The 14,790-nt window shown below is 34.8% G+C and overlaps 1 protein-coding gene across 2 annotated transcripts; it reads left to right on the top strand.

Moving 5' to 3' along the window:
* Window positions 1–3,881: 3,881 nt before the first annotated feature.
* On the top strand, window positions 3,882–9,986 carry LOC107850706 (E3 ubiquitin-protein ligase RNF14; the record flags this gene model as incomplete). Of its 2 annotated transcripts, none has more annotated exon segments than XM_016695430.2 (6): window positions 3,882–4,103; window positions 4,673–4,774; window positions 5,359–5,714; window positions 6,955–7,029; window positions 7,103–7,619; window positions 9,601–9,986. In XM_016695430.2, coding segments are annotated over 6 exon segments (1,545 nt in total), but the record flags the coding sequence as incomplete, so codon positions are not given.
* Window positions 9,987–14,790: the final 4,804 nt, after the last annotated feature.

Raw genomic sequence — 14,790 nt, forward strand, 5'->3', positions numbered from 1 at the left:
GACATCTAGTAATAATTATAGGGTTTGCATATATTTTACGTCCAATTGGATATGTTGTTGTATTTCTATATAATAGAAGAGGTGGTTTCGACCACCTCTTCATTTACTATATTACATCTTAATTGTTCCGTAATTTATTATATTACTCCTAATTAATTATTATAAATTATTTATATATTAGAATTAATAATATTTTTTTATTATATTGCCTCTAATTAATTATTATAATTCATTATATATTAGAATTAATAATATTTAATTAAAAAGAAATATTTATAACGTTTGTTTCAGCTGCTTTAACTGTATATTACACCCTAATTGCTCCGTGATTTACTATATTATCCCTAATTAATTATTACAAGTCATTTATATATTAGAATTAATAATACTTTTTATTATATTACCCCTAATTAATTATTATAAGTTAATTTATATATTAGAGTTAATAATATTTAATTAAAAAATAGATATTTATAACGTTTGTTTCAGCTGCTTTAACCGTAATTTTACTATATCATCCCTAATTAATTATTATAAGTCATTATTTTCCCCTTCGTGCCTAGCATAGAAGGCCCTCTCTTCTAGGGGTATGGAAAAATCGAACCGACCGATAAAAATATTATTGGTTTATTGTTATTGGGTTATTGAGTTAGTGGTTTGTTAGTAGTTTTATAAAAATAAAATTATTGGGTTATTGTTTCGGTTTGATTTTTTCTTATTGGGTTATTAGGTAAACCGATAACCCAATAAGAATATATATTTTTTATTATATTACCCCTAATTAATTATTATAAGTTATTTATATATTAGAATTAATAATATTTAATTAAAAAATAGATATTTATAACGTTTGTTTCAGCTGCTTTAATCGTAATTTTACTATATCATCCCTAATTAATTATTATAAGTCATTTATGTATTAAAAAACTAATAATATTTAATTCAAAAAATAGATTACTATAATACCCCTATCATTTACTATATTTACTATATTACCCCAATCATTTACTATATTACACCCTAATTGCTCCGTAATTTACTATATTATCCCTAATTAATTATTACAAGTCATTTATTTATTAGAACTAATATTATTTTTTTTTCATATTACCCCTAATTAATTATTATAAGTCATTTATATATTAGAATTAATAATGTTTAATTAAAAAATAGATATTTATAACGTTTGTTTTAGCTGCTTTAACCGTATATTACACCCTAATTGCTCTGTGATTTACTATATTATCCCTAATTAATTATTATAAGTCATTTATATATTAGAATTAATAATATTTTTTTAATTATATTACCCCTAATTAATTATTATAAGTCATTTATATATTAAAATTAATAATATTTAATTAAAAAATAGATATTTATAACATTTGCTTCAGCTGCTTTAATTGTGATTTTACTATATCATCCCTAATTAATTATTGGGAGAATACTCACAAAAATACCTAAAGTTTGACCGGATTACCAGTTGAGCATATTGAACTTTGCTAGGGTCCTATTACCCCCAGACTTTTTGTTTTTGTATTTTAATGGTATATATCCGCCCACTTGGACCATTGTGGGTAAGTCACGCGAACTGAGCGCGCGAAGATGTTAAAAAATGTTATAAACTTGTTTTTTTTTGGCCAAACAATCCCTAAATTTTTTAATTTTTAAAAGTTTTATATTTTTATTTATTTTTTATTCTTTCTTTCTTCTCTCCAACAATGGAATCTTCAACAATGGTTGCTCCATTGTTGAGTTGAAATTGAACACAATTTCATCATACACATACACACCCAAATGGGTCATCTTCAACACACCCAATTCAATTTCATCAATTTAATTCAATTTCAACACATACACACCAAATGGGTCATTTTAATTCCATCAAAATGACGAAAAAAATGAATGTCCAGTTGGAAAAAAAATTTGTTCGTCGAAATGTCCAGTTGGAATTTTTAAATTTTTTAGATTTGAAATTTGAAACTCAATGGAAGATTCCATTGAGTTGACGTAATTGAAATTGGAAATTGAAAACTTTTGGACTGAATTGAATGAAGAAAATTAATGGAAGATTCCATTCAATTATTTGAAAACTGGAAATCTTTCTTCATAAAGTCAATGGAATTCAAAGTTTGAAACTGAAAATTAAATTTGAAAACTTTTTGGAGTGATAAGAATGCACTTGAAATTTGAAATTGACTAAATGGAATCATTTGGAATTTGATTTGTAGGAGGAATTTGAGTTGTAGAAACTTTAATATGGTTGTAACGGTGAAAAAATATTGAAAGTGGTAAAATGGAGAAGACAAGCGCGTGCAACACACTTCCGCCCGTCAAAACTGGGTATCACGTTTTGGGGGGATTAATTTCACTTTAAAAAAGTTCGGGGGAATTAATTCCACTTGAAAAAGTATAGGTGGGTAATAGAACCCCCGCAAAGTTTAATATCCTCAACTGGTAATTTGGTCAAACTTCACGTATTTTTTTGAGTATTCTTCCTTAATTATTATAAGTCATTTATGTATTAAAAAATTAATAATATTTAATTCGAAAAAATTAGATTACTATACCCCTACCATTTACTATATTTACTATATTACCCCCAATCATTTACTATATTACACCCTAATTGCTCCATAATTTACTATATTATCCCTAATTGATTATTACAAGTCATTTATATATTAGAATTAATAATATTTTTTTATTATATTACCTCCAATTAATTATGATAAGTCATTTATATATTAGAATTAATATTTAATTAAAAATAGATATTTATAACGTTTGTTTCAACTGCTTTAATCGTATATTACACCTTAATTGCTCCGTGATTTACTATATTATCCCTAATTAATTATTATAAGTCATTTACATATTAGAATTAATAATATTTTTTTATTATATTACCCCTATTAATTATTATAAGTTATTTATATATTAGAATTAATAATATTTAATTAAAAAAATTGATATTTATAACGTTTGTTTCATCTGCTTTAACCGTGATTTTACTATATCACCCCTAATTAATTATTATAAGTAATTTATGTATTAAAAATAATAATATTTAATTTTAAAAAATAGATTATTATTTTACCCCCTATCATTTATTATATTACCCGTAATTGATCTGTGATTTACTATATTATTCCTAATTAATTATTATAAGTCATTTATATATTAGAATTAATAATATTTTTTTATTATATTATCCTTAATTAATTATTATAAGTCATTTGTATATTAGAATTAATAATATTTAATTTAAAAAATAGATATTTATGACGTTGGTTTTAGCTGCTTTAACTGTTATTTACCATATCATCCCTAATTAATTATTACAAGTCATTTATGTATTAAAAAATTAATAATATTTAATTAAAAAATAGGTGACATGTCTGCCTGCACTGGTTTTGACCAGTGCTTCGTCATTTACTATATTATCCCTAATTGCTTTGAGATTTACTATATTACCCTAATTAATTATTATAAGTCATTTATATATTAGAATTAATAATATTTTTATTATATTAACCTAATTAATTATTATAAGTTATTTATATATTAGAATTAATAATATTTAATTAAAAAATAGATATTTATGACGTTTGTTTCAATTGTTTTAACCGTGATTTTACTATATCATCCCTAATTAAATTATTTATATATTAAAAATAGATGATATATCTGTCTATATTACCTCTAATTGCTCCGTGATTTACTATATTAGCCCTAATTAATTATAAGTTATTTATATATTATAATTAATAATATTTTTTATTATATTACTCTTAATTAATTATTATAATTCATTTATATATTAAAATTAATAATATTTAATTAAATCAATATACATTTATGTTGTATCTCATCAATATGAAATTTTAATGCGTTGACACTGGCCATGCAATTCTAGTTCATATATATCATACTGCTCAAGAATGCATAGCTAAATCAAAGGTTAATTAATTGTTAGAAAGGTGCAGCAGCCATGTCCAGTTCAAGAGGAACAGGAAGAAAATCAAGTCATCAAAATTCTCGTCGTCGTCGTCATCATTCCAATAAGAATTGGGTAATCAAATCCCCTCTTGATCCACAAGGTTCACAACTATCCTCCTCCTCTTCTTCCTCTTTCAATTCAGGTAAAAAAAAGCATCAACTTTTGTCTGTAATACCAACTGTATAAGAACCCCTATTGGAGTATATTAATATAATAAATGAACAAAAAAAACCCATCAAGATTTAGCTAAAAGTCAAGAACCCCTTTTGGAGTTCAAATTGTTAGGGTTTGCTTATAAAATTTTGAGTTTTAATCTTCTATTGAAGGAAAGTCAAAGTATTATCATATTTGGCTAACTTTTTTTTTTTTTTTTTTTGGAGGAAAGGTCAAAAAGAAAATACTTATATAAAATTAGAATACTTCTTATTCTATAACACAATAGCATGTATAATGTAGTCGTTTTGAAGAGTCTTGGTTAGTTTTTATGTTTTTTTGATAATAGTTTTGTTTGACCAAACTATATGAATAATATGTTTTGTCGTCTCTGTGATTTGCAAACTATTAGCTTCCACAGGACGCCCTTTCATTTCGAACCCAACACAAATTCCCTTTTGTTCAAAATCGAATTAGACTCACAAGTTTCACAACTATCCTCCTCTTTGATTTCAGGTAAAAATCATGAGCTTTCGCATGTAATAGCAACAGTTCAAGAACCCCATCAAGATTCAATTGACTCACAAGGGTCACAACTATCCTCCTCTCTGAATTCAGGTAAAAACATCAACTTTCGTCGGTAATAGCAACTGTACAAGAACCTTTTGGTGTTCAAATCCCCTCTAGTTCAAAATATCCTCTTTGAATTCAGCTAAAAAAACATGAATTTTCGTATGTAATAGCAACTGTACAAGAACCCCTTTTGGTGTTCAAATCCCCTCGAGTTCAAAATCTAATTGACTCACAAGGTTCACAATTATCCTCTTTGAATTAGGCAGAAAACATCAACTTTCGTCTGCAATAGCAACTTTACAAGAACCCCTTTTGGAGTTCAAATCCCCTCTAGTTCAAAGTCTAATTGACTCACAAGGTTCACAATTATCCTCTTTGAATTCAGCTTAAAATCATCATCTTTCACCTGTAATATGAACTGTTGAAGAACCAATTTTGGAGTATATTAATATAAAAGAACAAAAAAGAACTCATCAAGATTCAATTGATCCACAAAGTCTCACAACTATCCTCCTCCTCTTCCACTTTGAGTTCAGATAAAAAATCTAGAATTTTTGCGTGTAATAACAACTGTATAAGAAGCCGTTTGGAGTATATTATGAAAGAACTATCCTTCTCTTTTATTTCAGGTAAAAATTTAGAGTTTTCGCCTGTAATAGCAACTTCACAAGAGCCCATCTCGGAGTTTATTCGGAAAGAACAAAAACCCCATCAAGATTCAATTAATCAAAAAGGGAAAAATCTAGAGTTTTCGCCTGTAACGGAAGAAAAAGTACAAGAATCCACCTTGGAGTTCGTTTCGAAAGATCGAAAACCCAATCAGAATAGTACAGGAAAGAGTGTAGAGAAAGTTGAGGGATCTGGTTTGTGTAATGATGATGTCGATGATGTTTGGAGAAGGCTGGAGGAGCTGCAATTGGGTGCTGAGGAGCCCGAATTATCGCCTGAACAACTTAGAATCAATGATCAAGCTCAGGAGGATGAGGTAATTCCTATTAGCTTGGACTGAATGTGCACCAATTATATACTCATTCCGGTTGCTTTTACTTGTCACGTTTTGCTTTGTGAGAGTCAAAATGCATGGACGTTGACCAACAAATATATTTATGATCGTATTAATATGAGAAAGTTTGCAACTTATAGTATTTCCTTCTAGTTTTTGAACATTTAAATTTTAAATTTTAAGATAGTCCAATTCACTTTAGCTCGGAAGATTAGACAAATCGACTCTCATGAAGCGAAACATGACAAGCTAAAGTGAGCAAGAGAGTATGATTCTTTCCATTTTAAGACTGGTCCAAATTTTTGACGCAATTTTATGCTTGTTGCTTGAATTCAAATTATTATAGGAGTATTATTCAAACTTTGAACTTTTCTTGACATTAGGAATAGACCAAATCCTAAGAAAATTCGAAAATTAAGCACGGAAAACCTTTCAACATAAAAATAAGTTAGTTCGATCATTAATTAGTAGTATTATATTTTGAGTATTACATTATTCATGTAGGGTAAGGTTGCGTACAATAGATCCTTGTGGTTTGGTACCTCCTTGGACGCCACACATAGCGGGGAGCTTTAGCGCAATGGGCTGTTCGGAAAAAATTATCTAAGTATTGTTACTAAAATATAAGTCAAATAAACATTTAAAACTCTGTGTACAGTCAAACTGTGGATGTGTTCGGGATTCAAGGTTTTTAGTTATAAACTCTCTGTACTTTTGAAATAATGGGTTCAGACTTAATGTTTGTTGAAATTTGCACCTTATCAAAAGATTATATCTGAACCACGTAAAAAATGCTGGGTCCATTGAATCCGAAGCCCAAAGGTTGAGGGGGTAGGTATGTCCTGGTGTAGTCTTAAGGATTTCAATTCTGTGAAGTAGTATCTGCTGCGGGAAATGTTATAATTGAGTCATTCAATTTGGAGTGGGGAGATCGTTAAAAACTACTATGTGCATTAGTTCATCCCTGGTTCGTTGTGGTTGGGGTTGGGCTAGTTTAAGAACAATTAGTTGAATAATATTGTATGAATGCAAAGTTGTTTCCTTTCTGTTTTCATTACTATTAATTTTAATGAATGTAGCATGTAACATGAGTATTTTCTTGGTGTTTTGAGTTTGCAGTAGTGTGATCTACTGAGATAGTTGATTTTAATTTCTTTCTATTTCATCTCTCCTCCTTTTTATTGATTTATGCCATTTTGACATTGTTCATGGTTCTTTGCAGTTATTAGTGCTGGAATCAATTTTTGGTGAAAATGTCTTCATTCTTGATAGAAGAAATGGTCTACGATGTTTTCAGGTATTTTAGTGGCACGATAAACTATGCTCTACTCTGGAAAAGTCAAAGCTCATTTCATGCCTTTTTTTTGCAGATTCATGTACATATTGAAGTTCCTGATGAACTGACGGTGTCTGTAAATTTGAGTTCCTCTAGTGCTCTTGGAACACCAGATGATAATTCATCTGAGTTCTCATACTCCCTCAAAGTTGAGCATCTACCACCGATTGTGTTGACGTGTTTATTACCTAAATCGTATCCGAGCCATCATGCTCCTCACTTTACAATATCTGTCCAGTGGTTGAATTCAGCAAACATTTCCTCTCTTTGCTCCATGCTTGATTCAATCTGGAAGGAACTAGCAGGTCAAGAAATTTTATACCAGTGGGTCGAGTGGTTGCATGGCTCTTCTCTTTCTCATTTGCGGTTTGATCAAGAAATAAAGTTAGGCTTTTGTGCCGAGAGTTACATTGGAGATCGGCGTGCAATTTCAGGGACTGTCTCACCAGAGGTTGATATCCCCTCACTCAAGAGCTATGACGAGGAACAACGCCATGAGAACTTCCGCAGAAACATTCATCAGTGCTGCATCTGTTTCGATGAATTTCCTGGTACTTTGGAATCTCATGTTTTATTTTGTTTATAATAGTATATTGTACAACCCCGTTGGATGATTCTAAAATACGTGGAACTTAGAAACTATTGAACGACTTGGTTACACCAAAAGTAAATGAGGGAAGGGGAGCCTTGGAGTAACTGGTGAAGTTGCTGCCATGTGACCAGGAGGTCACGGGTTCAAGCGTTGGAAACAGCCTCTGGCAGAAATGCAAGGTAACACTGCGTACAATAGACCCTTGTGGTGGGGCCCTTCCCCGGACACCGCGCATAGCGGTAGCTTTAGTGCACCGGGATGCCCCTTTTCTTTTTTATTTTACCAATAAGTAAAAGAGGCCTAAGCAATTCATCTTGAACTTCTGAATGTTGCTATATTTGTCTTCAAAACATCTCCGATTCCTTTCTGCCCATATAGACACCAAATACATGCTCGGATCTCTCCTCCTTGTTCCAGCATTGTAGAACTTCCTTAATGCTACCTGGCATCGCCCATCTAATTTTCCTGAGGTTGATAAAACGTTTCCACAGCTGGTCAGCGCATTTGCAATGTAAGAAAAGATGACGGAGATTGTCTCTCTATGTTCACCACACAAGTAACATCTTGAGCATAATTGAAATCCTCTTTTAGCCAGATTTTCTTGAGTCAGAACTGCTTCTTTCACCAATAACCAGCTAAAACAGGCCACTTTGTGTGGAGTTTTAACTTTCCATATCATTTTCCATGGCCAGCACTCCACCTGATTGTTGCAAGAATTTTGAACCTTGTAAGCAGATTTTACTGAGAATTTCCCCTGGCTGTCAGGTTGCCAAACCAACCTGTCTTCCTCCTCCACAAAACCATTGAACTACAAAAGTGTGTTGTAGAATTCATTATTTTCGTCAGTTCCCAATCATTCAAAAGTCTTCTAAGGTTGAGATTCCATCCTTGTACATTCCACATATCCGCCACTGTTGCTTGCTGTTGTTGACACAAGCTGAAAATTTCTGGATGTAGTTGTTTGAGAGGGGCTTGACCAATCCGGTTTTCATTCCAAAATGAGATCTTTCTACCATTCCTGACCTTGTATCCCAGTTTTGACTTAAATAAAGGCCAGAGATTCCTGATAGACCTCCAAATGCTACATCCATATGGCGTAGATACTTGGGTTTGTTGTCCAGTTGCCTTCTTCTCCATATTTAACTCTGATGACATCTTTCCATAGCATATTCTATTTTTTTTTAAATTTTTTTTTTTTGATGTAGTAAGTGAGATTTTGATTAAGGCATCCAGTAACCAAAAAAAACTAATAGAGCTAAGGAGTTGACAAGATCCAGGTAGTGATCCAAGTTATTTACAGGTGAAGAGTTAGCCCAGCTAAAAAGGTTAACCAAACAACTAGCCTTAAGCTTAGAAATTGGAATTGAAACTCCATCAAAAAATCTCCTGTTTCTTTCATTTCAAATGCACCAAAATTTTGGGGAAACGGAAAATCTGATGGCTTTGATAGAGTGATCTTCGTCCTTAAGGTAGTTTAAACTCCCATTATTTGCTTCATAAAGCCAAATGAAACTTTAACTTGAATTTCCCCCAAAAACACGGTGTTAATATTCAATATTCTAGGAGGAAGAAGAGAAGTAAATAGACATGTCTGATTCTGTGTATATTAAGGAGACCAAAAAGGTACATTTATGGAGACCAAAAAAGGCATTTATGATACCTTTAGGTATCTGTTAGAATAGTTATTCTTAATAGACACTTTAAACATCATCTTAAAACTTAACTTGCTTTCTCTTCTCTTTTGATCACTAACTTCATAACACTTCTGTGGTGTTATCTTCGTTCGCACAATTGGTCTTCCTATATATAGGATCCATGGTGTTCCGATTATGGACGCATGCAATTGTGCAGACGTTTAAGTTTTAAACATGCACACTCACACAGAAAGATACATGCATGAACATAGTGGTAATGGTTGCTGAAGTTTTTGTTTTTATTAGGTATGGAGTTTGTGAGGTTGCCATGTCAGCACTTCTTTTGCTGGAATTGCGTGAAAACTTACTCCGACATGCATATCAAGGAAGGTACAATCACCAAGCTTTTATGCCCCGAGGCAAAATGTGGAGGTATGATTCCTCCAGGTTTGCTAAAGCGCTTACTTGGTGAAGTGGAGTTTGACCGCTGGGAATCATTGATGTTACAGAAAACGTTGGAATCAATGAAAGATGTGTGCTACTGTCCCAGATGTGAAACAGTATGCATCGAGGATGAAGATCAGCATGCCCAATGTGCAAAATGTTTCTTTAGTTTTTGTACACTCTGCAGGGACAAGCGTCATGTTGGAGTTACATGCATGACACCAGAAATGAAACTTATTATTTTGCAGGTATTAGTCTTTTCGCAATTTCAATATTCTCACGTCTCTTCTTTTTGCCGCCTCTATGCTTCTCCTTACTAGTATTATTTTTTAGTGATCGCATTGTTCCTTTTATTTTATGTGTATCACTACCTGTTGCTTCCACTTGCTTTGTATCTTACTATTTTGCTTTCGTATTTTCTCGCTACCATGTCCGGAATCACAGTTTTCACGGAGGTACATTCACAAGAAGTATCAATAGAAATTTTCAACATGGATTTATAAAATCCGTTGGTGTTATCCGGTACCTTTCTTGGGAACCCTTTAATGATCCATTACGAGCATATGCTGATAAGTAAAGCGCCAATCTACCGTTCTTTTATCTTCAATAGCTTTTGGCCATAGCACTAGGAACAACAAAACAAATCCAGATAAATTAAATCCTAATGTAGCGTGGTTTATAAACAGTTTTACAATGTATCTGTACTTTTTTTTTTTTTTTGAAATTGGTAATTGTTTCTATTTCCGTAAGACAGTACATGGAGTACAAACCATATTTACAAAAGCTCTAAATCTACTGACCTATCCCTATAATGAGTCTAAGACATCAATGATAGAGACAGTGTCGTTAGAGTATATCTGATTACACCAAAAAACATAAAGTCAAAGTGCAATTCAGCTTTACTTGTTGCATACTATTCTCCAGTGGCGGAGCTACCTTTGCTCCAGGGGTTCATCCAAACCCCTTTCGACAGAAAATTATACTGTTTTTATATGATTAAAAATATTTTTTTATGTATATATAGTAGATGTTGAACCCCCATCGATTAGTTCGTATATTTACTTCTGAACCCCTCAATGAAAATCCTGGCTCCGCCACTACTATTCACTACATTCTCAAAAACTCTTTAAGGTTCCTCTCCTTTCAGATTGTCCACCAGATGGTAGCGGGAACTATTCTCCAATCGTTCCTGTTCTTGGCACGTACTCCTTGTCCCGCCCCATTTTCCTCGCGGAAAGCGGGATTCAACGTGACTACTCTTTTTGGGATTGTCTTTGTTGAGATCCCTGTAGTCTACGCAACCTCTGACTTTCCCATCCTTCTTGGGGACAGGTACAACATTGGCCAACCAGGTCGGATACTTCGTCACTCGAAGAATACCATCTTTAATCTGCTTTGAGATTTCCTCTTTGATCTTCAAACTCAGATCAGGCTTGTATTTTCTGAGTTTCTGCTTGAGCGGGTGACAAGTTGGGTCAGTGGGCAATTTATGAGCCACTATTGAAGTACTCAGACCCGTCATGTCGGCATAAAACCAAGCAAAGACATCTGTATGCTTTCTCAAGAACTAGATGTATTCCTCTTTTTCTTCTTTAGACAAGTGAATGCTGACACAGGTTTTCTTTATGTCTTCAGAAGACCCTATGTTCACTATTTCTGATTCTGTGAAGTTTGCCTTGGGTTTATCTTCGAAATCTTCAACCTTACTGACAAATTCCTGAATTCAACTTCCTCTATATCTTCTACTTCACTTATGTTATGCTGTATTGTCTCATTAAACGTCATAGTCTCAGATTCAACAGTTTTAATTGTGATTTTGCTGAAAGAAAAGAAAGATAAATAAAGAACATTAATAATCGAAAGGAAAATTTTATTAATAATGCGAATGTCCTGAAACAAAGTGTTGAAATAAAAATAAAGAAACTAAAATTTCGAACTATCTCGAATGATCGAGTTTATTATTATTTAAAAGAAAAGAAATGCTGAAACATTCAAACTTTGTCAAGTCTACCCAAGTGCTTGGCGGGCCTAGAGGGAGTGACGGTCCAGCTGCTGGCGGTGACTTGCTGTTCATGGCTCTGGTTAGGGGCTCCTCCTTTCTCACTAATAATGACATGACAATCATTTCCCTCGGTCAGAAAAAGGAGCTTCAGGCTTTCCAAGATCTTTTCTTCGCTATGACCCAGAAAACCGGCAGAACAGAAAGATTCATGTAGCGCAGGCAGGGGATTGGGTAGAGGGCGGTAGTAGCCCTTCTGAGGCGGCTCCCTGTCAAGGTAGTTTTCTATAGTGCATTTGTATCCCAAACCATATGTATCCATCTTAAGTTGCGGCTGTGTGGGCTCAACGATTCCTAGCAGTCTCGCTCCCAAGCCTTTACCTGGTTCATAACCTTTCATCATCTTTTTGCATGTATCTTTCCAAGTCTCTCCTTCGAGAATCATGTCTACTTCCATGGTTTCAATCTCATCTTGGCCTTCGGGAGTGAGGGCGGTGTCTTCTGTCACGAAGAGACCTTTCAGCATTTCTGTTATTTCATCAACCTCATTTTTATTATCCTCGAGAAACCTCACAGAATGGAAGATTTGATACAGTGACAGTGCAGAGTCAAGTGTGTCTTCGTCTTTGTTTGCCTCTCCATCAATTGCATAGACCAGTCCGCAAGTTTACTCCTCATATTCTAAGGGATCAATTATTCCTTGCACTCTGGCATCGAGACCTTTGTTCTCTTTGTATCCCAACTAACATATGTAACTCAAAGCATCCAAAGGTTTCTGAAGTTGCATGCAACTCACCGTATCTTCTTCAACATTCCCAATCCATTCCAAAGCGTCAAGCCCTCCTTGTCCTCCTTCACCCCATATCAACACCTCTTGTCGAAAGTATTCAAATCGGACGCATTGGTGTAATGTAGATGGGACTGCACCAACTATATGGATCCAAGGTCGCCCGAGCGGCAAAATTGTACTAGGCAGGAATGTCCATCACCTGTAAGACTATGGGAAATGTAGCAGGGCCAGTGTGACGTTCAGTATGATTTCCCCAATAGTGTTTCAACGGGAGCCATCATATGCCCTTATAACCCTTGCTCGGGGTTTGATTCTGGCCATGTTAACTTCAAAACTTGTCAGGGTAGCCAAAGGACAGATGTTTACCCCTGAACCTGGATCAATCAACACACGTGAAATTATCCTTCCTTCATATTGTACGGCGACAAACAATGTGTCATTATGCGGCCCTCCTTCGATGCTTCCCACTAGCTCAAGGGTATGAAACATTTCCCCGTCAAGGTTTTCTTTTCCTTCAACGGTGTATATAGGATGCCCTTTCTCTCCATGTATCACAACTTCCCGGTGGTCGTATTCAAACTTAAGACATTGATGAAGTGTAGAGAATACTGCGCCAGCCGCATGAAGCCACGGACGCCTGTGTAGCAAGTTGTTAGAGGCAGGGATATCCATCACTTGGAAGGTTATGGGGAAAGGGACTGGACCCATCACCATGTCCAATGTAATTTCCCCAATAGTGCCCCTTTGGGAGCCATTGAACCCTTTCACGTTCATCTTCCAAGTCTGCACTTTGGACATATCAATCTCCAATCTAGTCAAGGTGTTCAAAGGGAAAATATTTAATCCTGAGCCTGGATCAATTAGCACACGGCATATCATTCTCCCCTTATACTGCAATGTGATGTGTAGAGCCCGATTATGTGCTCTACCTTCGGGTGGTAATTCATCATCATGGAATGATATCTTGTAGGCTTCAAATACTTGCCGTACCATGTGGGCCATCTCCCCACCTGTTATAGTAGTTGGCACATAAGCTTCGCTTAAAAGTTAAAACCCTCGTCAAAGCCTTTTGGTGATTCTCAGAAGTCTGTAGTAACGTTAAGATTGATATTTGGGCCGAAGTCTTACTGAACAGAGCAGAATATTCCTTGGCTTGTACTTTCTTCCAAATGCCATCTTCTTCAACCCCGATGGCAGGCTGCTTTCCCTTACTAGAACTTCCTTGGAACAAGTTTTCGGGCGAATATATTCTACCTAATCTAGTCACCCTTTTTGCAACGTCTGTCTCAACTATCTTTGCTTTTCCCGGAATATTGAGTTCATAATTCCACGGAATTGCATGAGGGTTGTAGACAGCCGGGGAAGCTCTCACAACAGTAAAGAGAGCTATGGGCGTGGCGACCTCAACTTCATATGGTGCTTGCTTCTGTACACTGATAGGAGTACTGTTTCCCTTTTCAATAAACCAGATAGAATATTCCAAGTCTACATCATCATCAACATCAAGCATATTTACCTCATGGTCAGGGAGAGGATTGTTGGTGACGTTTGGTTCCGGATCCTTCAACTGAATCACCTTAGTATCGATCAGTTGTTGAATTTTGTTTTTCAAAGCAAAACACGCCTCGATGGGATGTCCCCTCATGCCAGAATGGTAGGCGCAGGTTTGATCATGCCGATACTGTGGTGACTTCATGTCAACTTGTACAACAGGAATGATCGTGATATGGCCCGCTTTTTTGAGTCTTTCATACATTTGAGCAATTGGTTCAGCTAAAGGTGTATTTTCTTGTTTCAACGTTCCCCTTGGGTTTGGGAGCAACAGGTTTGGTAATATGGACATGAGTAGGACGGGTTGTTTGGACTTAGATGGGTTGGACATTATATATAGGATAGGAAGGATTTGAGAACTGTCGGTGCATTTGGTAAGGAGGAGGCACTTGGTATAGTGGAGCTTGATATGGTGTTGGAGGTTGTGGTGGGTAGAGGGAGGTCGGATATGGTGTTGGTGGCTAAGGTAAGGGAGGTGGAGCGGGGGTCTCATGGCTCGAAATACTCTCCGAAAGCTGGGCCGCCATCACCGACCCTATCTTTTTTTTTCTTCTTGTTTTCCACTGATCCTACAGATGGAGCGTTCAAGCGGATGCTGCTGCCATTCTTAAGACAATCCTAGAACATTTCTTCTATTCGAATGATCTCGGAGAAACTTTTGTCTGTAACTGTCAATAGCTTAGTATTGTGGCTTTTGCGCCTTGACAAAGTA

This window comes from Capsicum annuum, unplaced genomic scaffold, assembly GCF_002878395.1.
Source record: "Capsicum annuum cultivar UCD-10X-F1 unplaced genomic scaffold, UCD10Xv1.1 ctg3574, whole genome shotgun sequence".
Classification (NCBI taxonomy): domain Eukaryota; kingdom Viridiplantae; phylum Streptophyta; class Magnoliopsida; order Solanales; family Solanaceae; genus Capsicum; species Capsicum annuum.